This window comes from Aotus nancymaae, unplaced genomic scaffold, assembly GCF_030222135.1.
Source record: "Aotus nancymaae isolate 86718 unplaced genomic scaffold, 86718_ANA_hifiasm-v0.15.2.pri h1tg000012l, whole genome shotgun sequence".
NCBI classification, from domain to species: domain Eukaryota; kingdom Metazoa; phylum Chordata; class Mammalia; order Primates; family Aotidae; genus Aotus; species Aotus nancymaae.
In genome coordinates this window covers 6049380-6076337 of record NW_026988423.1, presented here as the reverse complement: position 1 = coordinate 6076337, position 26958 = coordinate 6049380, and the positions used below count along the sequence as shown (strand labels likewise).

The 26958-nt window shown below is 39.6% G+C and overlaps 1 protein-coding gene across 2 annotated transcripts in view; it reads left to right on the top strand.

The window, feature by feature from the left end:
- Positions 1-1740: 1740 nt before the first annotated feature.
- The window catches only part of PGR (progesterone receptor), an 85436-nt gene continuing 60218 nt past the window's right edge, over positions 1741-26958 (top strand). For both annotated transcript variants that reach the window (XM_012454923.2, XM_012454919.2), the window contains exons 1-2: positions 1741-2906; positions 4149-4300. In XM_012454923.2, coding sequence (XP_012310346.2) covers positions 1756-2906; positions 4149-4300 — 1303 coding nt within the window. In that variant the 5' untranslated portion in view covers positions 1741-1755. The remainder of the gene's footprint in view (positions 2907-4148; positions 4301-26958) is intronic.

Genomic DNA, 26958 nt, shown 5'->3' with positions numbered 1-26958 from the left:
CAAATCGAAGTATGGCACACAACATCCAAACTTCCATCGTAGGTACAGAGTTGTTACTATCTCCCACTCCCAAATTTGTTTGTCACATTGAGGATTCCTCAAGAGGAGCAGGACATGTTGGTTGCAGCAGGAGAGACTTGAAAGCTCTCACTTTTATGGAATTCATAAGGGAGAGAATCTCTTAAAGTATTTAGAATCATCTTTGATACATTCATTATTTTAAAACATAATGTAGCCAAACGTCTTCCTCTGTATTAAATCTTTACAAAACTGAAATCCTAAGATGGTGATAAAAATTCTACTTCTGATAGAATCAGAAGATAGGGCATAATTCTTAATTTGCAGAATAAAATATAATATGCTTATGAGATTCCATCCCAAAGAACCTGCTATTCAGAGTAGCATTCAGAATAACGGGTGGAAAAGCCAATTTCAGAGTTTCAGATCCTACCCGTTATTGGGGTAGGGAGGGGCTTTGGGCGGGGCCTCTCTAGAGGAGGAGGCGTTGTCAGAAAGCTGTCGGGCCAGTCCAAAGCTGTCACTAATCGGGTAAGCCTTGTATTTGTGCCAGGACTCTGGCGTCTGGGTAGCACTCTCAATGAGAACTAGCTTCACTTGTCATTTGAGTAAAATCTGCAAATGGAGGAGGCTAGAGCTCCCGCACTGCTGGGAACTGAGATCTTCAGAAACGACTGTCACCCGCTGTAGGGAGCCAGCAGAAGCACGACCTTTCCTGAGAGAGGTCCGACTAGCCCCAGGGTTTTAGTGAGAAGTGCAGTGGAACTCAGCGAGGGATTGAGAACTTCACAGCATGCGCGAGTTTGATGCCAGAGAAAAAGTCGGGAGATAAGGAGTTGCGTGTCCCTCAATTGCCGTCGCAGCCGCAGCCACTCAAGTGCCGGACTTGTGAGTACTCTGCGTCTCCAGTCCTCGGACAGTAGTCGGAGAACTCTCATGGAGAACTCTCCCAGTTAAGAGTGGAGATCCCTACAATAACTACTTTTTCTTGCTCTCCCCACTTGCTGCTCTCTGGGACAAACGACAGCTACCATTCCCCTGACGACAGGATGGAAGCCAAGGGCAGGAGCTGACCAGCGCCGCCCTCTCCCACCCCCGACCCAGGAGGTGGAGATCCCTTTGATCCAGCCACATTCAACACTCACTTTCCCCTCCCTCTCCCCCTATATTCCGCAAACCCCCTCCTTCTTCCCTTTTCCCTCCTCCCTGGAGACGGGGGAGGAGAAAAGGGGAATCCAGGTCGTCATGACTGAGCTGAAGGCAAAGGGTCCCCGGGCTCCCCACGTGGCGGGCAGCCCGTCCTCCCCCAAAGTCGGATCCCCACTGCCGTGTCGCCAAGCCGCAGGCCCGTTCCCAGGGAGCCAGACCTCGGACACGTTGCCTGAAGTTTCTGCCCTACCTATCTCCCTGGACGGGCTACTCTTCCCTCGGATCTGCCAGGGACAGGATCCCCCCGACGAAAAGACGCAGGACCAGCAGTCCCTGTCGGACGTGGAGGGTGCATATTCCAGAGTTGAAGCTACAAGGGGTGCTGAAGGCAGCAGTTCTAGACCCCCAGAAAAGGACAGCGGACTGCTGGACAGTGTCTTGGACACTCTGTGGGCGCACTCAGGTCCGGGGCAGAGCCAGTCCAGCCCTCCTGCCTGCGAGGTCACCACCTCTTGGTGCCTGTTTGGCCCCGAACTTCCCGAAGATCCACCGGCAGCCCCCGCCACCCGGAAGGTATTGTCCCCGCTCATGAGCCGGTCCGGGGCCAAGGCTGGAGACAGCTCCGGGATGGCAGCTGCCCATAAGGTGCTGCCCCGGGGCCTGTCACCCTCCCGGCAGCTGCTGCTCTCGACCTCTGGGAGCCCTCATTGGTCCGGGGCCCCAGTGAAGCCGTCTCCGCAGCCAACTGCGGTGGAGGTCGAGGAGGAGGATGGCTCCGAGTCCGAGGACTCTGCGGGTCCGCTTCTGAAGGGCAAACCTCGGGCTCTGGGTGGTGCGGCGGCTGGCGGAGGAGCCCCGGCTGTCCCGCCGGGGGCGGCTGCAGGAGGCAGCGCCCTGGTCCCCAAGGAAGATACCCGCTTCTCAGCGCCCAGGGTCGCCGTGGTGGAGCAGGACGCGCCCATGGCGCCCGGGCGCTCCCCGCTGGCCACCACGGTCACGGATTTCATCCACGTGCCCATCCTGCCTCTCAGTCACGCCTTATTGGCCGCTCGCACTCGGCAGCTGCTGGAGGACGAGAGCTACGACGGCGGGGCCGGGGCCGCCAGCGCCTTTGCCCCGCCGCGGAGCTCACCCTCCGCCTCGTCCACCCCTGTCCCGGGCGGCGACTTCCCCGACTGCGCGTACGCTCCCGACACCGAGCCCAAGGACGACGCGTACCCTCTCTATGGCGACTTCCAGCCGCCCGCCCTGAAGATCAAGGAGGAGGAGGAAGGCGCGGAGGCCTCCACGCGCTCCCCGCGTTCCTACCTGGTGGCCGGTGCCAGCCCCGCCGCCTTCCCGGATTTCCCGCTGGGGCCACCGCCCCCACTGCCGCCACGAGCGCCCCCATCCAGACCCGGGGAAGCGGCGGTGACGGCCGCACCCGCCAGTGCCTCAGTCTCGTCCGCGTCCTCGTCGGGGTCGACCCTGGAGTGCATCCTGTACAAAGCGGAGGGCGCGCCGCCCCAGCAGGGCCCGTTCGCGCCGCCGCCCTGCAAGGCACCGGGCGCGGGGGGTTGCCTGCTCCCGCGGGACAGCCTGCCCTCCACCTCTGCCTCCGCCGCCGCCACCGCCGCCGGGGCGGCCCCCGCGCTCTACCCGGCCCTCGGCCTCAACGGGCTCCCGCAGCTCGGCTACCAGGCCGCTGTGCTCAAGGAGGGCCTTCCACAGGTCTACCCGCCCTATCTCAACTACCTGAGGTGAGGCCCCGGGGGACGCATCCAGCGCGTCCGTGAGTAGCGGTTTCGCGGGCTGCAGCCGCCAACCCAAGCCCCGACCCCGGCCCCGGCGCAAGGCTGCGCTCCCCCGGGCGGCCGGAGAGGGTGGGCAGCGGGATACGGCGCAGGGGCAGTTGCCTCCCTTCTTCTTCCCTTCTCTCCTCACTCTTTTGGGGACACGAAGGTGGGCGCAGAATGTGCTGTTTTGGGAGCATGCCTCCCCAAAAGCTTTTTCTTTTTCTTAACTTTCCGAATCTTCCAGATTCCGAAGCAGAACCAACCCTGATTTAAAATGTGCAGCGTCACACTAGGTCCGCTGCAGCCCAGCGGAGCAGAAAGTGCGCGGCGAGTCGGGGGCTTTATGAGAAGAAGGACGTTTACCAGCAGTGCCTGTCTTGGAGAGGAATTAAGGCACCGTTCCCCCGGGAAGGGTGGGACTTGAGAGGTGGCTGGCCAGAACCGAAAGCAGCACGATCTTAGGGATTTGAAAACTTGAACGGCTCAGTTAAGATTCTTAAGATTAAAATTAAGTTCACGTGGGAGATGTTTAAACTGTGAATTTAAACACCAATCAGTGCGTTGCACCGTTTTCTAATTATTGCTTGCGATTCAATACTTTTTTTTCATTCAGGTTTTAAAAAAACTTTAATTTGCATACTGAAGTAATGGGATGTAAAAGAAAAAGAGTGCTCTATTTTGAATCTTATGTTGTGAGTAGGCAAAACAGTGTCAGTGTATTGAACAATACTTTCAAATGACAAGCACATAGTTGTTTAAGTAAGCAATGATTACAGGGTTGTGTTTTAAAAACTCAAAACCAAAACATTGCAAAGTGCCATCGAACTTTTAAAGCCAAACTGTGTTTGTTTTGACCCAGCATACAGACAGGAAGGACATAACATCTCATTTGTCAAAGACTAAATTGCTTCTATATAAAGAGTTTTGTAGAAAGATTTCTTTTTAACCGACTTTAGCTTTCCAGAACGTATTATACATTAATTATTCTTTTATATTGGTGGTACTGATGACGGGCTAATCATTTGCAAGTCTCGTGAATTCAGTTACAAGTAGTCTATTTATCAAGTTTGCATGTCTTTTAAGTGTATATATGAAGTTCTGTTTTTAAAATCTCCTTTCACTCTGTTAATGCTGGTTTAAGAAACTTTTAGTATTAGATAGTGGTGCACTTAAAAATAAATGGAGTACTTTGTTTTGCATTTCAAGGCCGGATTCAGAAGCCAGCCAGAGCCCACAATACAGCTTCGAGTCATTACCTCAGAAGATTTGTTTAATCTGTGGGGATGAAGCATCAGGCTGTCATTATGGCGTCCTTACCTGTGGGAGCTGTAAGGTCTTCTTTAAAAGGGCAATGGAAGGTAGGCTCCTTTCCCCTGATCCTTTATTATTGGTTTAATTGTAAATGGAGACCATCTATTGTTGTATAGATTTCAATTATTCCTTGTTTCTTCTAAGAAATGGTTCTTTTCCAAATAATTTAAAATATGTGATGACATTTTAACAATATGTTTTTATTTATGATACTCAAAATTGAATGTGGTTATTATAATTGCAAAGTCTTTAACACTTTCAATATTAGACATGTCATAAAAATCTTGAGGACAGTGCTACTATTGTTCCTTAACTACTTAGCTTTCAGGAAACAGCTTTGTTCTAATACTTTTATATATCTATTATGTATGCTATATCTGCAGTACTTTAAAATCTCGATTAAAAGAAAAATGGTAATTGACATTATATATGTACATATGTGTATACATATTTGTCTATACATACACAAATATATCGCAACCTATATATTATGCAGTTATAGTTTTCTACATGATAGTCTTTTAACTACATGTAATATTTATATAATGGTAATTCTAAACAAATTTTTGAATTCTCCTTGTTCAGCATACTTTTGTAAGTGTATAAGAGCACAGGATTAAACAGTTTAAAACAAAAAATTTGGGCATCACAGTAACATAATTTCTAAAGAAGTATTTTGCTTTAAGTAAAACTTTCATGTTTTTAAACTCATTGAACTTACATGCTTAGTGATTTCAGATTGACTTGCATCGTGTGTTTCAGGCTTTAACTTTCAAAGAAAATAGTTTTGAATTTCTTTCTACCTAAACTCTAAGCAGCCAAATACCTTTACATTTGAAGATAAAAATGCATTTAAAGATCATTTCATATTTTAATACTAGCAATAATATTAGCAACAAATGTACAGTATAACTATGTAAAATGGAGTTTAGGGTTCCATCTGGAATGCTGAGATCACACCTAGACAATGAACCAAAGATCTGAATGTTAGCTTTTGTTTCCTGTTCTGAAGTTTTCTGTTTATTTGTTTCAAGAGCCCTCTCCTGACAAGCAGAAGAGCAGGGAAGGGGAAATATCACTTTAAGGCTTTCAAAGGAGTTCTTCATAACAAATATTTGCTTCGTATATTTTTAGAACTTTTTTTTTTCACAAAAGATGAATGTATTTTACTGATGTTGAACATATTCAGCTTCAGGGGGTTTGATTGCATTTTAAACTAATTGAGGCACTGTTAGAAGTGGTACTTGAGAAAACAGGGCAACTGAGAGAGGCACTTTCCCGTTGATATAATGTATTTACAGTTACAGATGGAAGTTCTGCATGTGGAAAAGTCAGTTTTCCAATGACTAATTGGAGTTACCATTTTTATTTGACTTTGGTTATGATTTCTTAAACATTTCCTTCTATATTAGTATGATTTCCTCTATATGTAAAGTCTCCTAAGGTTAGTATAACTTTATAAGTGAATGACTCCCTTAGAATCCCCTGAAGGCCAATTTGTCCTACTCCAGCTCCTTCTTTCTAAAGATAAGCAAATCTGAAATGCATAAATCTGAGTTTCCAAAGGTCACACAGCTAGTTAATAGCTGATTGCTAGTAAACATAGGTTAAATATTTTTAAATTGCAGTGCTTATAAGTCAGAGATGATATGCAAAAGTAGATTTATTACAAGCTCTGTTTGATTTACAGAAGTTACTTCAGAAAGTGCATATGTAGAACAAGGAGCACCCTAACTGTAAAATACAAATGCTTTCTCATCATTATTGTTAGAATGGCATCCAAAACTGTAGAGGAAGTCTTTCCAAGTGTACTCTTAGAAAGCATTTGTTGGACTCCTGCTGTTGGCATGGTCCTATAGTCTTGAGTCATGGAATTGAAGCACCTTTATTTAGCAATATTTACAAAGAGTAACTTAAGATTGATGCAGATAAATCATTCATAAAACTAGAACAAGATTATGAACTATATTAGTAAGTTTCTTCATTCAGCAACTATTATATAACTTTTATAGTTACACTTATGGAAAAGATAGTCTTTCCCTGACTTCACTTTTCCCTGCCTTGAGATAAAATGAGGATAAAAGTGGCAATTTCTTAGGATTGCTATAGAGATTAAATGAGTTGATACTTGTAAAGTATGTCAAAGAAGGCCTGACATATTGTCAGTTTCCACTAGCATTTCTACTTTCAAGGAGCTTATAATATAGTTAGGGAAGTAACATATGCACGTAAAACATCTAAATAAAGATTCTCAGTAAAGGAGCAATTCTGTAATGTATATGACATCTGTGTGGTCTGTGAGTTTTTGTATTCGGACAGAATGAGGTGGTCGTGGGCTGGAATATGTGTATTCTTGAATGATGAGGAAGGCTTCATGGAAGATATGAACATTTGATTAGTAAAGGACAAATAAGATCTCTAAGCATTGAGGAGAGCTTTAAGTGTATATAGTAAAAGAAGATTGAAGAAATTAAGTTTACACTGACTAAGCATTGAATGTTCACACTGGAAATTGAGAGAGTTAAAGCTTGGGAAACTAGGTTGCTAGTGTTTGGGTAAATTTGGAAAATCAGTGATTTAAGGCAAGAGAATAGAGAGAAGTTTCTAGGAGTCTTCAGGAATGAGGAAGATAAGTAGAAGGACTTAGACCAGGTTCAAAATCTTGGTAAAGCAATGCTGTGTGATGAGCTGATTCAAGGTGGCGATATGTGTGGATGCCAATATGGCCAGAAGTTTAAATGTTGTCATTTAATGTTGTCAAGGATGATAATAAAAAATGATGGCAGTATAAAGTCTTTCTCTATATCAGTAACTATTTCAGTGCTTTGCAGGTCTTATTTATTGTTATAATGTTTGTATTATTATTTTTATTCCCACTTTACAAATGAGGAAACTAAGGCCTATAGATGTTAAGCTGTCTTAATACAGTTAGGAAATGGTAAAGTCAGGGTTCAAATATGGTGGTATGACTCCAGAATCCTGGCCCTCAACCACTATGCTTCCTTTCTCTTTTTCTTTTTTTCTTTTCTTTTTTTTTCTTTGAGACAGAGTTTTGCTCTTGTTGCCCAGGCTGGAGTGCAATGGCAGGATCTCGGCTCACCACAACCTCCACCTCCTGGGTTCAAGCGATTCTCCTGCCTCAACCTCCCAAGTAGCTGGGACTACAGGCATTCACCACCACACCTGGCTAATTTTGTATTTTTAGTAGAGATGGGGTTTCTCTGTGTTGGTCAGGCTGGTCTCGAACTCCCGACCTCAGGTGATCCGCCCCCTCGGCTTCCCAAAGTGTTGGGAGCCACCACGCCTGGCCTGTGCTTCCTTTCTCATAATAGAAAATACGGTCAAAGAAAAACAATAGAGGGTTAGAAGGAAAAGATGTGAGCCAAGTGATGAAACATCTAGGAAGGTAAAAGTGAATCCTAAAGGAGAGTGCAAGAGCAGGGGTAGTGAGAAGTGTTTGATATAAAAGGATGGATCATATTAACTTTACATTTGGGGCAGCAATCAGAAGACATAAGCAGGAGCCAACAGTCAGCAGTCTTCACCAAGTCTTCATCTCCTGCCCTTGTTAAGAGTGAGAGGTGATAAAGCCTATAAAGTCACTCTGGATGACTGGTTTCCCTTGATATGAGACAGAAAAGAGAAGAGGTAAAGAAAAAAGATACCACTCAGGAAATGGGAGAAAGGAGTGGGGAGAGATGATTTCTTTTAAGCTAATTGAACCGTTTAAGATTCAGTATTGGCCAAAAACCAGTTGGTTGGATAGCTCATTGCATTCTCTTACCAAGACTTGTAGGTTTGGAGTGAACCAGGAAATGGTCAGGAATTGACTTGATGCCTTCCATGGAGAGCAAGTAATAATGACCTGCCAGTCCTACAAATGCAGACTATTGACCTGGTGTGATGAAGGAAAGGACTATTTCTCAATGGCTTATCTTTCCCAGTGCATAGTGACTAGCCCAGAGCTAGGAATATACTAGGCATCCAGTAAATTACTATTTGCTATATGATCCGATCATCATAACTGATAATGCCACACTTTTATTTTTTGGATGCTTTATTCAGTGACAGCATTTGTAGTGAATACATTTGATGTAATATGATTAAACACATGTTATAATACTGTTGAAATGTATTACTTAGACACTAAGCTAAGTAGGTATTGATGGATTTTCAATTGTATTGCAATATTATCCTCATTCTTTTATTCATGTATTAATTATTCATGAAGTAATTCCCTTAATTACATTAGTTATGTGTTAATTTATTGAGTACCTCCCAGGCACTATGTTAGGTGCTAGTAAAACAACAGTAAAACAAAGGAGACCTTGCTGGCTGTTGCCCTAGTAGAGTCTATAGTGTAGTGGTGGAGAGAGACATTTTACCGATTTGTGTACACACGACTAGTTGCACATGTGGTAAGTGATTCGTTTATGCAATGTTTGGACAACTAGAGAATTGATCCCTCTATCAGAAACTGGGGATAATGGGGAAAGTTTTTCAGATTTAGATATCACGATAATAGACTAGAGAGGAAACTGGACAGAAATGAAATACTTTTATGAATAAAGTGTTTCTTTTAATAGTTGAGTATGCTTGGTGTCATAGGCTAATAATGAAAACTGATTTGGTAGCATAATTCTCCTTGATATAGCATCAGAAAGAGAGATACTGAACATCCAGTTTTTCATTAGCAACTTCTATGATTTATTCTATATTTAGAGCTCTGTAATGCTTTCTCCATCTTTTGTAGTGCACAGATTATCCAGCAATCTCTTCCACTATAGTCTATTTAAATCATATTTGCGTTCTGAGAAGATATTTTGCCAATAATCTTATTTAATTTCATTTACTCTCCAGTAGGGTCCACCCTATAACAGCTCTCACATTACCCTAAAAATAAATATGTAGTGATTCACTAGACTTTATTTCAAAACTCTATATCCAGTTTCTTCTCAACCTGTGGTCTCTCAGTTTAATATTTGGCATGGATAATGATAGGCTGGTTTTAAGCACAATTTTACATTATGACTCATTGAAGTAAGCTTCTACTGTACTGAAAAAGAAATGGTTAAAAAGATAGCATTTGGTGTCATCTGTTCATATTTGGTTATTTATGGATCCCAAATTATTAATACTCTTTCAGAACCTGTACCTTAATACCACAACCAGAACCAGAGGAGAAGCAGTGGTATTAGCTGTGCATGCTAGTGCTGATAACTGCTCCTGTTCTAGCCATTGAGACACTGTACTTTAATTACTCAAGTAACACAACAATCCATCTTCTTCAAAAAATGCAAATGTTACCCATAAGGCTTAAGTTCTCTTTGATCAATTCCTCTAATCTGTTCCTTTGCCTACCATTTTTCTATACCTCTACCTCAGTTTTCCATGTGTGTGTGGAATATGTTCTCTGGAGTGTGTTAATATATAAGCAGTATCTCATATCATAATTTATGCATCATTCTTCATGTTATTTTATACAAAAATGACTTGAAGCTCTATTGTTCATATATGTAGTTCTAACTTGTTTTTTTATTCACAGCATAATACTTCTTCATAATAAGAAAATCCTTATATTTAGGCATTGTTAATTACACTATTACCCGAGTAAACCCTTTTTGTACTTTTTGCCTTTGGTACATGCCTTGCTCCTCTTTCCAGAATATATTGAAGTATTTTGATACAGTTCTAAATGAACTAGGTGATTCACTTTCTACCTGCTGCTAAAATGGTTTGATTCACTAATTTATTCACTTCAGATCCATGTATTGATACTACATTTAAAAAGCTGCTTGTGCTGGGACTATCAAGATAAAAATGTATACAGTCCCTGTCTTTGACATGTACAAAACCAAGAAGAAAACAAAACACCACCAAAATCCTGTAGTACAACTAGTGAACATGAGAATGCCTTGATACAAGTTATGCCAGAGCCATGACTGACACACTATACTATTCAGTTAGACACATGGAGAAGGGCGGCAGTTTATCCTACTAACATATCTTGATGTTGTGCAAGAGGCTTATTCATTTAATAGTCACTTAACTAGCCTTGACTATGACCGAGGCACTGTTTTAACTGCTTCACTGAATTAGCTCAATTAGTCCTTGTAAGTGTCCCATGAGGTGGAGGTTCTGTTAGTATATTTTACAGATGGGTATAAACAGAGGTTTCTACTGTTCAGGAGGTCTGACTCTAACTTCTGTATCTTAATTACTGTTTCTATCCTGTTTCCCCAGACTGTTTTGTATTTGAGCAAAATTAATTATACTGATTTTCAAGTTGTGCTCCTTACTCAGTCACGTTCCTTCTGCTCAGAGCAGCTCTGTTTTTCTTTATTTGGTTTACATTTCCACTTAAGATTTTTATTGGGACAAAGGATTCTCAGTCAACCTTTTTTTTAAAAAACCACTCCTTTATAACAGAAAACTCTCAGATCTCAATCAGGTGTTTATTCAAGTGTTTGAGTGACTCCTAAGAAGTTTTTTGGCTCTATTTGCTGGTACCTTTTTGGCATTTGTGCAAAGATGGAATGGCCATTTGTGATCAAGGTTTAAAGTTCAACTGCTCACTATTCTAAGAGAATATCCACATTATCATTTGAATATCACATCTGTTTTTTTGCCAGCAAAAAACAAAGTAACTCCAGGGAATTATTTATCAGTAATTGATTTAAAGGATTGATTGAAATAATTGATATTTAAGACAGACACTAAAAAATAGGCACACTAATTGGTTACACAAGGGATTCCCAATCCCTACAAAGTGGATTGATACCACAGCCGGTACATGGCCCGGTACCAGGGTCCATGGCTGGTTAGGAAGTGGGGCACACAGCAGAAGGTGAGTGGTGGGCAAGAAAGCACTACAGACTGAACTCCACCTCCTCTCAGATGAGTAGCAGCCTTATATTCTCATAAGAGTGAGAACCTTACTGTGAATTGTGCATGTGAGGGTTCCAGGTTGTGCTCTCCTTATCAGAATCTAATGCCTGATAATTTGTGATAGAACAGTTTCATCCAGAAACCATCCCAAACCATCCACGGAAAAATTGTTTTCCACAGAACTCATCCCTGGTACCAAAAAGTTTGGGGACTGCTGGTTTACACCTTGGTTTTTAAACTCCATTGTCATTTAGAACATGAGAAAGTCACATACTCTATATAGCTTCCCTATCTACCTAATTTGAGGACGGGCCAGTGAACACAATATCCATCTTGTTGCTAGACAGTCCTCATATAATTAACTATATAATGCATATTTTATATAATTTCTCATCAAGGCATTTTTTTCTCTTCTGATGAGATGTTATGCTTTCTAATAAGTAATATTTAAGTAGTCTATGGTGTTTTCCTTTTTACTTTAACTCCTACAAAACAAAGAAGTAAATTTTAAGCTTAATTTTTAAAAATTAACAGGTTTTGAGCTTTATTTTTAACTGCTACTACAGTGTCTTGTGTTACGTACTTTATGTGACATTTTAAGGAATCATAACTTTTTTCTTAAATCATAGTATTTACTAGTAATCATTATTTCTTTAGGAAAAAAATGCAAATACTTTTCATGCTATTTACTCTTCTATGACCAGGTGATTTATTTATGAGACTGAAAAAACATGTAGTGAGTATGGACTGTGAGCTCAAAACAATGCTGCAGCATTTGTAAGAAATATTAAAATTAAAGGGTAAAATAATGGTTATAATTTATTGAGTGTTTACTAAGTTCAGGTACTCTTCTGATGTCTTTTTGTGTACTAACTCATTTAACTCTTGCAAAGGTCCTGTGAGACAGGTTCTGCTTTCCTCATTTTCAGTTAGTCAGCAGTAGAGCAGAACTCCACTCCTGGAGCCAGCGGTCTTAACTTCCACTGGTTATTCCTTTGCAGCAAAAGATACGGTCTTTGATTTCAAGGAGGCTGCAGTGTGTGTGTGGAAGTGAGTGATTAACAGACAACACTGAAGTTTAGTGTTTGATTAAATTGTGTGTTGCACACTTAGTTTGCTATAAGCGAACTAGGGAGGAATGTACCAGCAGTTGTCATTACTGATTGCCTGTATGTAATAGAAACCATGCTATATGCTTTATAGTGAGTATTTCTATTCTTCACAACAATCCTAAAAGGTAAAATTTACCATTTCGACTTCATAGGTAAGCAAAGACTCAGAAGTTACTTAACTTACCCAAAACAGTAGTAGTACTGGCAGAGATTATTTTATCCTGCAGTAGTTAGAAAATGTAGTTTATTGAGCTAGTAAGATTTATTCAGAGCCTTTCAAAATAGAGACAGTAGTTTAAAAGCATTTATTTTTGGATAGATTTTTAAATATAATAGTATTGTAACTTCTGGCTTATTATACACAAGAAAAATTTCAGGTGGGTCAACAACTTAATTTTTTTTTTGATTTAAAGGAAAGAAACCTAAAAGTATGGAAAGATGATGTAGTTATGTATTTATAATTGTGGGATGGAAAACTTTCTAATGTTGACATAAAATCCAGAATTCAAAAACGAATTTGCTCAATTTGCTATATAATCTCAAATTTCTTATATAAGGCAAAAACATTCATAAAATCAAAAGACAACAAATTGGGAAACTGTAACATATATGTAAGTCAAAAGGAAGTTATTATCAATATACAAAATATTCTTACAAATTATCTAGAAAAGGACAACAGGAAGAAAAATGAACCCAAATATTAAGACAGTTTAAAAATACAGTTCATAGATGTATGAAAAATGCTCAACTCACTAATAAGCATTACTGACTAAAATAATAATGGGAATTTCAGCAATCCAATTACTAGAATAATGAATAACAAATAATGACCATTGGATACTCTGAAGATAGTTTAGTATTGTCAATTAAAATATGCATTACTTTGGCCCAACAATTCTACTTCTAGAAATTCATCCTTATGGAACTCTAGAATACTTTTAGGCAGATGTTTATTACAGTATTACACTGTTTGTAATACTGAGAAACTGAATACGGCCCAAGTATCTGTTAAAAAGAGTAGCAAACTGTGGTATACCCTTACAATGAAAAGCATGAGTTAGCGGTCTTTAATACATATGTGAAAAAGTCTCTATAAAGTTTTTGATTTGATGAAAAAGCAAGGAACAATATGATTCTGGGTGAAAAAATGTACCTATTTGATATTACGATGTATAGAGAGATATCTGAAAGAAAATAACTAAATGCTTATTGTCAGGATAATGAGAGACTTCCACTTTCTGATGATACTTTCTTTTTTCTTTTTCTTTTTTTTTTTTTTTTTTGAGATGGAGTCTAGCTCTGTCACCCAGACTGGAGTGCAGTGGTTCAATCTCAGCTTACTGTAACCTCCACCTCCTGGGTTCAAGTGATTCTCTTTCCTCAGCCTTCCTAGTAGCTGGGATTACAGGTGCCTACCAGCACACTCAGCGAATTTTTGTATTTTTAGTAGAGACTGGGTTTCACTATCTCTTGGTGGGCAAACTGGTCTTGAACTCCTGACCTCAAGTCATCCACCCGCCTTAGCCTTCCAAAGTGCTGAGATTACAGGCATGAGCCACCACCCCAAGCCAACATGCTTTTTCTGCTCTGTCACCCAGGCTGGAGTGCAGTGGCACAATCTTGGCTCACTGCAACCTCCACCTCCCAGGTTCAAGTGATTCTCCAGCCTCAGTCTCCTGAGTAGCTGGGACTATAGGTGTGCACCACTAGGTCCGGTAAATTTTTTTGTGTGTATTTTTAGTAAAGACGGTGTTTCATCACGTTGGCCAGCCTGGCCTCAAACTCCTGACCTTACGTGATCCATCCACCTTGGCCTCCCAAAGTGCTGGGATTACAGGCATGAGCCACCGTGCCCAGCTTTGTTCTTTAAACAAGTATTTACTGAAAGGGCCAAGGTTACACATCAATTTGGTGCCTGAATTTCCTCTACACTGGTCCCGCCTAGTCTCAGCTAGCCTCTGCTCCCCTAATGCTGTCTAGTGACCATATGCACCACTTTTCACCTTCAGGTATCCTAGAATATTGAGAGAGATCAACAAAGAATGAAACTTGTAGAATATTGAAGCAAAATCTTGAGGTACCCTATATCATGAATTAAGGAATCCTTTCTGACTAGATGGAGCCAAGAATGTACACAGGCCCCCAATTCCTCACACACAATCTCAATATCCAAAAAGTACTGCAAACAGTCATTTGTCAACAATATCTTACCTGAGGTGAATTTTTTTGGCAGCAACATCTGATCTGAAGTCACAGGAGCACATCTTTTACACTCTGTAAATATTCATGCAATTTGCTGCATAAATATAATGTTTTATTATGAAGTGCTCTCTATTTCATCTTTCTAAAATACAATTTTGAATTTGAAACACATCTGACCCAATGTGTTTCAGCTAAAAGATTTTGGACATGTACTCAGAAATGATTTATAGACTATGTTGAGAGTGGTGCCTGCTGGCTTTTTACAATGTAACAGCCCTGAAATTTTCAATACATGTTTATAAATAATTCTTATCATTTATTCTTATTTATTTATTTATTTATTTTGAGATGGAGTCCTACTGTGTCACCCAGGCTGGAGTGCACAGTCTCAGCTCCAGTCTCAGCTCACTGCGCTCCAGCTCATGGGTTCAAGCTGTTCTCCTGCCTCAGCCTTCCAAGTAGCTGGGATTACAAGCATGTGGCACCCTGCCTACTAATTTTGTACTTTTAGTAGAGATGGGGTTTCACCATGTTGGCCAGGTTGGTCTTTAACTCCTGACCTCAAATGATCCACCCGCCTTGGCCTCCCAAAGTGCTGATATTACAGGCATGAGCCATGGTGCCCAGAATATTCTTACAATTTTTAATAAACTTTTACTGCCATGCTGGGTTTTGCAGAGATCTATAAAAGAGAAATAAGCCATATTACCTAACTTCATATAGTTTTCAATTCAATCATGGAGTTTGTCTCATATGTAAGTATAATACAGGTAATATATAAACCAAATGTGTTTTTGATTTCAAGGAGAAAATGATCATATTTAACTAGGGAGACCAAAATATGTTTTTATGGAAAGTGTAGCATGCTAGATGGGCTGCTGAGAATGCTGACATTTTTGACAGCAAGAATTGTAATGGCTTTTATAAATAAAAACTACAGTCTGAGCAGAAGGACAATTTGGTTAAAGCATAGAACATGGTCAGAATCTCTTATGAGTACATGTAAATTATTTGTGTTTTTTTTTCTAGGATAATCCCTTTCATGAGCTATTGAAAGATATCAGTGACCCCTTTCCCCAACCCGAAAAAATGTTAGCTTGCCACTGCTTTAGAGGAATGGTGAGGATTATTATAAAACAGAAAGTCAAAAAAAGGTGGAATGACACAAAGGGTGTTTATAATTAATTGAGTGGAGAGTCAGAAGCTCCTAAATAGTTTTGGGCAATGTAGTGGCATATTTTAATATTTAGGAAGATTAGTGTATCAGCAGTATATTGGAAAGATTAGGCCAGAAAGGTAAGAGACAAGGAAAACAGCCTGGAGATGGTGCACTGAGGACCTGAGTGAAGACTGTGGAGAGAGGAATGGGTTCAATTGGTAGATTGGAACCAAATGAGAAGGGTGATGAAAGTGACACAAGAAAATTGTGGAGGTGGGGGAAATGACCTTCAGAAATCGGAAGTACATGATTATTTTACTCAGTAAAGGAGTGATGTTGAAAATAGTATTTAGGGAGGATTATCCTCAAAGCACCATGCAGAATGTATTTGAACAAAGATTAGATAGCTTGATGTCAGAGAGAACAGCTAGGAAATGGATAACACAGTTTCTGAGATACAGTTTAATTTCAAATTGTTTGTATTATATTCTACATAGTATCCTCAGCAGGATATTGAAATAATATTTTTTGTGTACTAAATAACTTTTGAGAATTGAAATATTTTAGTTTGTCATTTCATTGAATCATCTGTTTATTTATTCATACCCAAAATAATGCCTTTTTGTGCCTGAATTTGTGTTGAGTATTGAGACTGAGAAATGAATGAGCCAAATTCATAACTTATGGAGAAAGGCACTTAAACACATGATTGAAATGCAGTCTGGTAATGTCTATGAGAGATGTGAGCTGAGAATTGTAGAAGTATAGGATAGGGAGAGCTAACGCTGGTATTTAAATGCTGGTATGGAAGGGGGAAAATCTGAATCCTGACTAAGCATTAGATGAAAAATAGTAAACTTTTAAAATTCTTGTAATTTCAAAGTTTGTGGCATCTTTTGTGTAATTAACAGTGGAGACCACAGTGGTTTATTTTTTGTTAAGCAGAGCACTTCAGTGAGTACGTGTTTGTGCAAAGGTCCATCCAGAGGCCACTTTGGATTGGGGGGGATCAAAGTGTGAAGAACTGAACCTCTCTATGTACTATTTTAATAGAAATTAGGGAATTGTAGGAAATAAAAGGGCCTAGCAACTGAGTAGGAAGCAAAGGCTCAAGGAGAGTGGATTCCTGTGAGAAATTCCCTTTTGCAGGTAATAATCCACAAATCCCTAGGACTGGTAGTGCCTGATAGCAAACTTGGAATTGTTTACTATCTCATGTTTTAATTACCTCCAGTTACCTCCCAAACCCTAAGTAAATTGTTGCTGTTTATCGTTTCCTTTATAAAAGGATATGCATTTGGGATTGCTGACCTTTCCTATGATGACAAATGTCTCAGTAGTATGATACTTAGAAGATATTTAGCAGAAAGTACAGTTAATCTACCCCTTCAAGTTAAAGAGAATGTTCATCATAGAAAAAAAGGAGATAACTCCCTTTTGAAAGACACCTTTGTTATGTAGAGAGCATTTTGAAAACAAGTCTTTGGAGATGATTCCACTGTTATCTGATTTTGTTGTGAAGATATTATAAGAAATCAAAATGTTATAGTTTTATACATAAACATTTAAAAATAAGATTTTCTAACTTGTTGAAAAATCTTTTGAGGAATTTCTGTGGTTAGTTTCTGAACACATTTCATAATAATGGTGGCATTTATTGAACACGTATGTCAGGAACTTGGCTAAATGTGTTATATGAAACACAAAGATTTTAAATCACTTGCCCAGATAAGTAGTAAATAAATGGCAGGGCTGAGATTGGAACCCACAGAACCTTCTCTCTTATTTATTACATTACCTCTTATTCATTATCTAGTGTCTCTTTGCCCTAATTATTTGTAATGAAAATAAACCAATTTTCATTACAAATAATTAGGGAGAGTAGATACTTGTTAGCTGAATTCCTGGAGTAAAAGAAACTTTGCATAACTGGTATGTGAAATTGAAAATAAATATGAAGACAAGATAATCTGCCCTGCAGACAGTCCCCTCATTCTCCGTGGCTTCTGGATGGCTATCTTCTACCTTCTCTTCTCAGCCTGCCAGCACTCTCCTGTCCTCACTTTCAGCTAACAACCTTGCTTCCTAATTTTTGGAAAAAACTTTCTGAAATTGCTACCACCATCTGTATGGACAGAGGTGGCATCTGAACTATAATCCCATTTTTCTTCTGTTACTAGATATTTGCAGTCCTCAAGTCTAGCCCTCTCTCCTTGTCTGCTAGATCCACATTACTCCTCCGGACTCAAGGACAGGCTCTAGCAATTCTCCCTCAACTTAAAATTTCCCCGCTCTACTGGATCATTACCATCAGCCTACAAGTATGCTCTTCCTTCTCCCATTTTAAAATATAACCAGAATACTTTTATTGAATCACTTACTCTTCAGCCGCCAATCATTTTTCTTCTTTTACAGCAAAACTCTTCTAACACATTTTCTTCTCCCATTCACTCTTAAACCTAACCCAATCAGTTATTTACCTCTGTCACTCCACCAAAACATCTTTTGTCAAGATTACTATGTTGCTAAATCTAATGGGCGATTGTCAGTCCCATGTTACTTGACTTTTTGGTAGCATTTGACAATTGATCACTCCACCTTCCTGGAAATACTTGATTCACTTGGTTTTCAGGACACGGCCTTCTCTTGATTTTCTTCACTGGCTCCTATTCAAACTGCTCTTCTCCTTTGGTTTTCCACATGAGAGGTTCCAGTGCTCAGTAATTGGACCCCTTCCCTTCCTTGGTTACTAGTCCAGTCTCAAAACTGTGGATAAATCATCCATAATCCAACCACTTCCAAATTTCTATCTCCATCCCAGACCTTTCCCCTGAACTCCAGACTTGTATGCCTAATTGCCTACATAATATCTTCATATTATGAGTACTGAATACCTCAAACCAACATATCCCAAAGGTTAGCTCCTGATCTAATTTGAATTTTGTCCGGTAAGCCAGTGTTCTTTTGGTCTTCAAGCTATCTGCCTCAGAATCACCCGGGTACTGGTTTGAAATGATTTCTGCACCTTGCCCTAGGTAAGCCAAATCAAAATATCTAGGAAAGGGACCCAGAAATGGCATTTCAGCTAGCTGTTTGTCTGTTTCTTAAAGTTCTGCTTGACTCAGAGGGGAGCCAGATACAAAACTGAGAGTGACATGGTCAGCTTTGTTTTTGAGAAAGTTAACTCTAGAAGCAATGGGGAACATAGGCAGAAGGTCATGCCAGGGAGATCAGACCTAAGATCATTTAAAATACTCTTTGATCAGGGTCTTGGGGCCTTCAGTCTTTTGCTGAGAAAACACTACTTTTTATTCCCTAAAGTAGTGAAGCTGAAATGTAGAAGGAAGGTAGGCTGTGTGCTCTACAAAGAATGCTCCCTTCTTTAGGAAGAATTCTAAAAAATGTGAGAGGCTAGGGAGGGAGGTTGGAGACTTCTACTTTTTGTGTCCTTACTATATACCAGGCACTATAGTAGACACATTGTATGTATTTGCTTTAGGCATACCTCAGAGATATCGCAGGTTCCGTTCCAGATCACTGCAATAAAGCAAATATTGCAATAAAGCAAGTCACACAAATTTTTTGGTTTTCCACTGCCGAAAAAAGTTATATTTAAACTATACTGCAGTCTATTAAGTATACAATAGCATTATGTCTAAATAAACAATGTACATACCCTGATTAAAAATACTTTATTGCTAAAATTGCTCTAATGATCATATGAGCCTTAAGCAGGTTGCAATCTTTTTGCTGGTAAAGGGTCTTGCCTTGATGTGAATGGTCATTGACTTATCAAAGTAGTGATTGCTGGAGGTTGGGGTGACTGTGGCAATTTCTTTTTTTTTTTTTCTTTTTTTTTGAGACGGAGTTTCGTTCTTGTTACCCAGGCTGGAGTGCAATGGCGCGATCTCGGCTCACCGCAACCTCCACCTCCTGCATTCAGGCAATTCTCCTGCCTCAGCCTCGAGTAGCTGGGATTACAGGCACGCACCACCATGCCCAGCTAATTTTTTGTATTTTTAGTAGAGACGGGGTTTCACCATGTTGACCAGGATGGTCTCGAACTCTTGACCTCGTGATCCACCCGCCTCAGCCTCCCAAAGTGCTGAGATTACAGGCATGAGCCACCACGGCCAGCCGGCAATTTCTTTAAATGAGACAAGGGTGAAGTTTCCCACATCCACGGACTGTTCCTTTCACAAAAGATTTCTCTGTAGTATGCAAGGCTGTGTTTTACCCACTGTAGAACTTCTTTGAAAACTGGAGTCAGTTTTCTCAAACCTGCTGTGGCTTTATCAACTAAGTTTATATAATATCCTAAATCCTAAATCATTTGATGTCATTTTGACAATGTTCACAGCATCTTCACCAGGAGCACATTCAATCTCAAGAAACCACTTTCTTTCACATCCATGAGAAACCCCCTCATGCATTCAAATTTTATCATGAGATTTTAGCAATTCAGTCACATCTTTGGGCTCCACTTCTAGTTCTAGTTCTTTTGCTATTTCTGCCACATATGCAGTGACTTCCTCCATGAAGTCTTGAATCCCTCAGTCATCTATAAGGGTTTGAATGAACTTCTACCAAACTGCTGTTAATGTTGATACTTTGACTTTCTCCCATGAATCACAAATGTTCTTAATGACATTTAAAATGATGAACGCTTTCCGAAAGTTTTCAATGAACTTTGCCCAGATTCATCAGAGGAATCACAATCTATGGCAGCTATAGCTTAATAAAATGAGTTTCTTAAATTATAAGGCTTGAAAGTCAGAATTACTCAGTGATCCATGGGCTGAGGAATGGATGTTGTGTTAGCAGGGATGAATACATTAACCTTCTTGTGCATTTACATCAGAGCTCATGGGATTTTTTTTTTTTTTCTAAGCAGCGGGTCTCAACAGTGGGCTTAAAGTACTTATATACCATGCTGTAAGTAGATGTGCTGTCACTCAGGCTTTGTTGTTCCATTTCTAGAACACAGGCAGAGTAGACTTAGCATAATTGTTAAGGGCCTTAAGAATTTCAGAATGATAAATGAGCATTGGCTTCAACTTCAAGTGACCAGCTTCATTAGCCCCTAACAAGAGAGTCAACCTGTCCTTTGAAGCTTTGAAGCCGGGCTTTGACTTCTATCTAGCTCTGAAAGTTCTAAATGGCATCTTTTTCCAAGAGAAGGCTGTTTTGTCTACATTGAAAATCTGTAGTTTAGTGCAGCTACCATCATCTATGATCTTAGCTAGATCTTCTGGATGACTTGCTGCCTCGCCTTGCTCTTTTGTGTTATGGGAATGGCTTCTTCGCTTAAACCTCATAAACCAGCTTCTGCTACTTTCACACTTTTCTTTTACAGCTTTCATCCCTCTCTAACCCTTCACAGAACTGAAGAGCATTATGGCCTTGCTCTTGATTAGATTTGGCTTAAGGGAATGTTGTGGCTAGCTTGATCCTCCATCCAGACCACTAAACGTTTCTCCGTATCAGCAATAAGGTTTTGTTTTGTTTTGTTTTTTGCTTTCTTATCATTCGTGTGTTCACTGAAGTAGAACTTTTTAACTTCCTTCAAGAACTTTTCCTTTGCATTTACAACTTGGCTAACTGGTACAAGAGGCCTAGCTTTTGTCCGATCTCGGCTTTCGACATTCCTCCCTCATGAAGCTTAATCGTTCTAGCTTTTAATTTAAGGTGAGAGATGTGAAACTCTTCCTTTCATTTGAACACTTAGAGGCCATTGTAGGGTTGTTAACTGGCCTGATTTCAATATTATTGCACACTGGGAATAGGGAATCCCGAAGAAAGAGACAAGGAAAGAATGGCCAATTGGTAGAGCAGTCCAAACACACACATTTATCAGTTAAGTTTATTGTCTTATATGGGCAAGGTTTGTAGCACCCAAAAACAGTTACGGTAATAGCATCAAAGATCTCTAATCATAGATCACCATAACAGATATAATGAAACAGTCTGAAATGTTTTGAGAATCACCATAACAGATATAATAATGAAACAGTCTGAAATGTTTTGAGAATGACCAAAATGTGACAGAGACAGGAAGTGAACATATGCTATTGGAAAAATGATGCCCATAGTCTTGCTGGTTGCAGGGCTGCCACAAATCCTGAATTTGTAAGACAACATTTGTGAAGTACAATTAAGCAGATCACAATAAGATAAGATGTGCTTGTATCTCCTTTAATTTTCACTAAGAGTTATTTGAGAAGTTACTATCATCTCCTTTTTTCAGATATAAGAATTAAAACAAGGAAGGAAGTTAACTTTCCTAAAGACATCCAGCCAGATAATAATGGAGCTGGTAACTAAACCCAGTTCTGCCAGACTCCAAAAATTAAATAGCTTTCACTAAAGCACAGCACTGGGCACTGTGTTTGAAGTACAAGATGGTACTAGCAATTGATAGAGAGTTTTTTTTTATATATATATATATATTTTTTGAGATGGAGTCTCACTCTGTGGCCTAGGCTGGAATGCAGTGGTGCCATCTCAGCTCACTACAACCTCCACCTCCCAGGTTCAAGCACTTTTCTGCCTCAGCCTCCCGAGTAGCTGGGATTACAGGCACCCACCATCATGCCCAGCTAATTTTTGTATTTTTAGAAGAGACAGGTTTTCACCATCTTGGCCAGGCTGATCTTGAACTCCTGATCTCATGATCTACCCGCCTCAGCCTCCCAAAGTGCTGGGATTACAGGTGTGAGCCACCGTGCCCTGCTGATTGAGAGATTTATTGAAAATACTTGAAAATATTATTGTAGTCAAGACTTTTAAAAATATTTTTTACTTTTAACATGTATTATTATTTTGAGACAGGCTGGAGTACAGTGGCATGGTCATGGTTGACTGCAGCCTTGCATTTCTGGACTTAAGCAATCCTCCCACCTCAACCTCCAGATATTTTTTTAATAGACAGGACCTTGCTTTGTTGCAGGCTGGTCTGGAACTCCTGGCCTCAAGTAGTCCTCCCAACTCAGCTTTCTAAAGTGCTAGGATTACAGGCATGAACCACCACTATGGCTAAGCTCAAATCTTTTTTTTTTTTTTTTTTTTTTTGAGACGGAGTCTCACTCTGTCACCCAGGCTGGAATGTAGCGGCACAATCTTGGCTCACTGCAACCTCCGCCTCCAGGGTTCAAGCAATTCTCCTGCCTCAGCCTCCCAAGTATCTGGGATTACAGGCACCTGCTACCCCACCCAACTAATTTTTGTATTTTTAGTAGAGGCAGAAATTCACTATGTTGGCTAGGCTGTTCTCGAACTCCTGACCTCAAGTGATCTGCCTACCTTGGCTTCTCAAAGTGCTGGGATTACAGGTGTGAGCCATTGTGCCTGGCTGGCTCAGATCTTATATGTTTGGGGGCCTCAACTTAAATAACATTTAGGAAAATGTTAATTAATTATCCATATGGTTCTACCTTTTTTTTTTTTTTTTTTTTTTTTACAAAGTCAGTTTCAAGTGAGACTGGGGAGATTCTGGAAAATTATAACAGAATCTTAAGTCACTTGATATGCCTAAACAGAGTTTGAAGAAATAATGAAGTTGAACATTGATAAATTTAGAATTTCTATAATCAGGAAGAAAAAAATAAACTGCATAGATATGAGGGGAGGAATTGACCATTTGGATGTAGGTAACTTATAATCTTGCATCAGAGTAGCATAATGACTTAAACAACTTTGTCGACAAATAGTTTTGTAATTTTTAATTTTTTTTTTATGTAGCTGTCTTAAACTGCTTTCTCAATGGTATATGAGGTCAAATGATTGTGACTCTTTTAAAAATTTTACATGTAATACGTAGTTATTTACATTCTCTAAATGCTTACTTGTTAGCTAACTATATTATTATGGATATCGGATATAACTAGATGCTTCATACAATTTGATGTTTTATGAGTTAGAAGACATGTGAATAATTAGGGCATTTGGAAGAGATCCAGAGGGATTGTTTTATTTAGAAAGAGAGGTGTAGAGCAGCTCCAGGAAAGATAGATGAAGCTGATTCATGGTCAGAAAGAATTCAATTTAAGAGAATTGAAGGGAAGGAAAGAGAACAAATAATTCAGAATGATGACATGAAAGACTTAATTTATATTTAAAAAACAAAAACAAAAAATGGACTATGCCACCAAATAGGACTCTATAAATCACTTGGCTCCTCCTTCAGAAAATATCCATAACCTGACCTCTTATCACCACCTCCACTGACCACTTTGGTTCAAATCACTCTTATTCTTCTTTAGACATATAGCAGTGGTCTTCCAGTAGTCTCATTTCTATCCTTGCCCTCCTAGAGTCTAGAGGTTGAAAGTCTGCCCTCAAGCTAGAAGCCAACTTAATACTGTTAAAATATAAGTCAGATCATGTTATCTCTCTGCTCCAATGTCTCCAGTGGCACTGTAAATCAAAGTTCTTACAGTGGCCTTCAAGGCTCTACAGGATCTGAGTTCTGTTGCACTCTGATTATACTGTCTACTACTTTTCTCCCTGGGTTAGCCAACTCTAGCCTTACTCAGCATCCTCAATCTTCGTCATCTCTTAGCATCTTAGCAATTTCTTCTTTCCTCTCTAATTCCTTTCCCTAACACTCCCCACTCCTCTCACCCATTCCAGCTTCCATGAATATCCTGAAACATACCAAACCTTGGTGACTGCCAGTGTCTCGCTTAACACATTCACCCACCCCCAGAGTGTTGTCAAGTTGTCTCATTTAACATCAGTAACTGGCAGATTCAATCTTAGAAAAAGTATACCTAAAATGTATTTGCTAGAAAAAAAAAGAAAAGAAAAACTTGGATAATATGCTTTGAATTATTACAGAAACAACAGTATCTGTGAAACAAGACTGGGCATCATAAAGAAACAACCAGATTAGTAAAAGCATAACTGGATGAGACAAGAAAATACCGAAGTATGATCCAAAATGCAATAACAGAGTTAAAATCCACATTGGCAGTCATAAAGAACAGGGAATAACACCAGTTATGTAGAGTTTACATTTAAGGAGTTACTTCAGAATGAAGGGAAGATGGTAAACTGGTGAAAATTACACGCTGTGATTTATTGTTTTTATTATGTACCATTGTGCTAACATTTCATCTAATTTAGTTCATTTAATCCATGTAACAGCCTTGTAAAATGTGTATCTGTATAAGTGGGAAAACTAAGAATTTGATTAAATAATTTTATCATGGTGCAGAGACTGACAGAACTGAATTTGAATGAAAGTCTATTTGACTCTAAAGCATATGGCCTCATCACTATGCTGTTGTTCAACAGATATGATGAATAGAGAGCACATATGCAACCCATAAATATCCAGTGATCATGAAGAAGAAACTAAAAAACAAGGCAAGAAAAAGTATTAATTGATTATAGAAAATGGCTCTTTCTTATGTATCGTTTTTACGAGATCATTTCTGTATTGTGTCATCAGCCCCTAGAACATGTTGGTGCATGGTAGATATTCAAGAAATACTTGTTTATTGAACTGTCATAATGACTACCTATTAAGCATTTATTCTGTGTCTGTCATGGTGCTATAGATTTTGTATACGTTATTTTACCCACAAAGCAACTTTTAAACTGTTATTGTATAGATGAAGATAATGTAGCACCAAGAAGTTAAATGATCCGTTCAAGGTTATATAGCTAATAATAGGTGGTAGAATAGAGATAAAGAAGTAAGTTTAGCAGTTAAATGAAAATTTTACTTTTTAGATCAAAAGGACTCACTGCATCCCAGGTAAATATAATTTTAAAAAGCTAAAACTTTGCATATATTGGTAATTTTTAAAATTTTTCATAAAAACACCCTATATGCATTTAAGTAGGATTAATAAAACTGGTTAACTACTGAGAGATAAAAATTGGGTGGATGTTAGATTTCCTCTTCAAGTACTAAATGCTGGGATTGGCAAAAATTCCATCAGGTTGAGTTGCTATTCTTGGATGAAGACAACATGTATTCTTACATATGTTAAGAGGTTAGAAATATGCCCAGTCTCTACCGAAGTACTTGTTTGATGGTTGGACTAACTTGGGATTCCTCTAGTGTCCTGTAGTTCAAGGTGAAGTTTAGTAACATACTAGGGTAAAAGACAGGAGGTGCTATTCTCTGCCCTGCTGCCCACCAGTGTACCATCACCCTCCCCAGGATCACCTTCAAGGTCTCAGATGCTCACATCTCATGTTCAGCGCCCAGTGGTCTGTTCTCTAGCCAGCATATTCTGTGTCATCTTAGATTCTAGTCCAAAGACTATTTTGATCTGCTGTATTCTGGGGAATTTCCATGCACTTTACTATTTCTTCTAGGGCAGGTGTCCCCAACCTAGAACAAGCCTATGATTCGTGGGTCATACCATACTGACTTTCACTATTTCATTCCTTAAACTATTGAACATATATTATCATTTCTTCTGCCATTCTACTCACCTGCTGCTCACCTCCTGCTGTGAATCAGGCCAGTGGGAGATGAGCAGCAGGTGAGCGAGCATTACTGCCGGAGCTGCACCTACTGTCAGACTAGTGGTGGCATTAGATTCTCATAGGAGCGCAAACCCTGTTGTAAACTGTGCATGCTAAGGATCTAGGTTGTGCTCCTTGTGAGAATCTAACTAATGCCTGATAATCTGAAGTGGAGCAGTTTCATCCTGAAATCACTACTTCCCCCAATCCGCCCGCCACCCCAGCTCTGTGAAAAATTTGTCTTTCATGAAACCTGTCCCTGGTTCCAAAAAGACTGCTGTTCTAGGGAAAATTAAATATTTATTTATCTACGTTGTTATAAGATTACATGAAACAAACCAGTTAAATGCTTAGTATATTGGTCTCTAATATGCTCAATATGATTTTGTTTCCTCCCTTCTCTCCCTCCCCCTACATCTTTTTCCTTCACTTTTATCAAAAATCCTAGGATCCTCATGAAGATATTTTAAAACTTACTGGTTTGTTACTGTCCAGCTGTCTTTCACACTCTGCTAGTCACTCTTTATTTCATTTTACATGACCGTCCCCTGACTTACTAATGTGCAAAACTGGTCTGAACCTTTGTTTCATTCTGCATGCATCTTCAGAGTATGCTGGATTCCAGAAAACATACAAAAAACTTTAAGGAATATACAGTGAATATCTATAATCAGCAATTTGAAGGTGAGTTGCAGACATCATGACATTTCACCTCTTAAAACTTCAAAATTCATGTCCTAAGGACAAGAACATCTTCTATTATAACTACAATATTGTCACACTCAAAATTTTAACATTGGTAAAACAATTCTTCTAATTTTCAGCCAGTATTAAAATTTCTTCGGTTGTTCCCAGAATT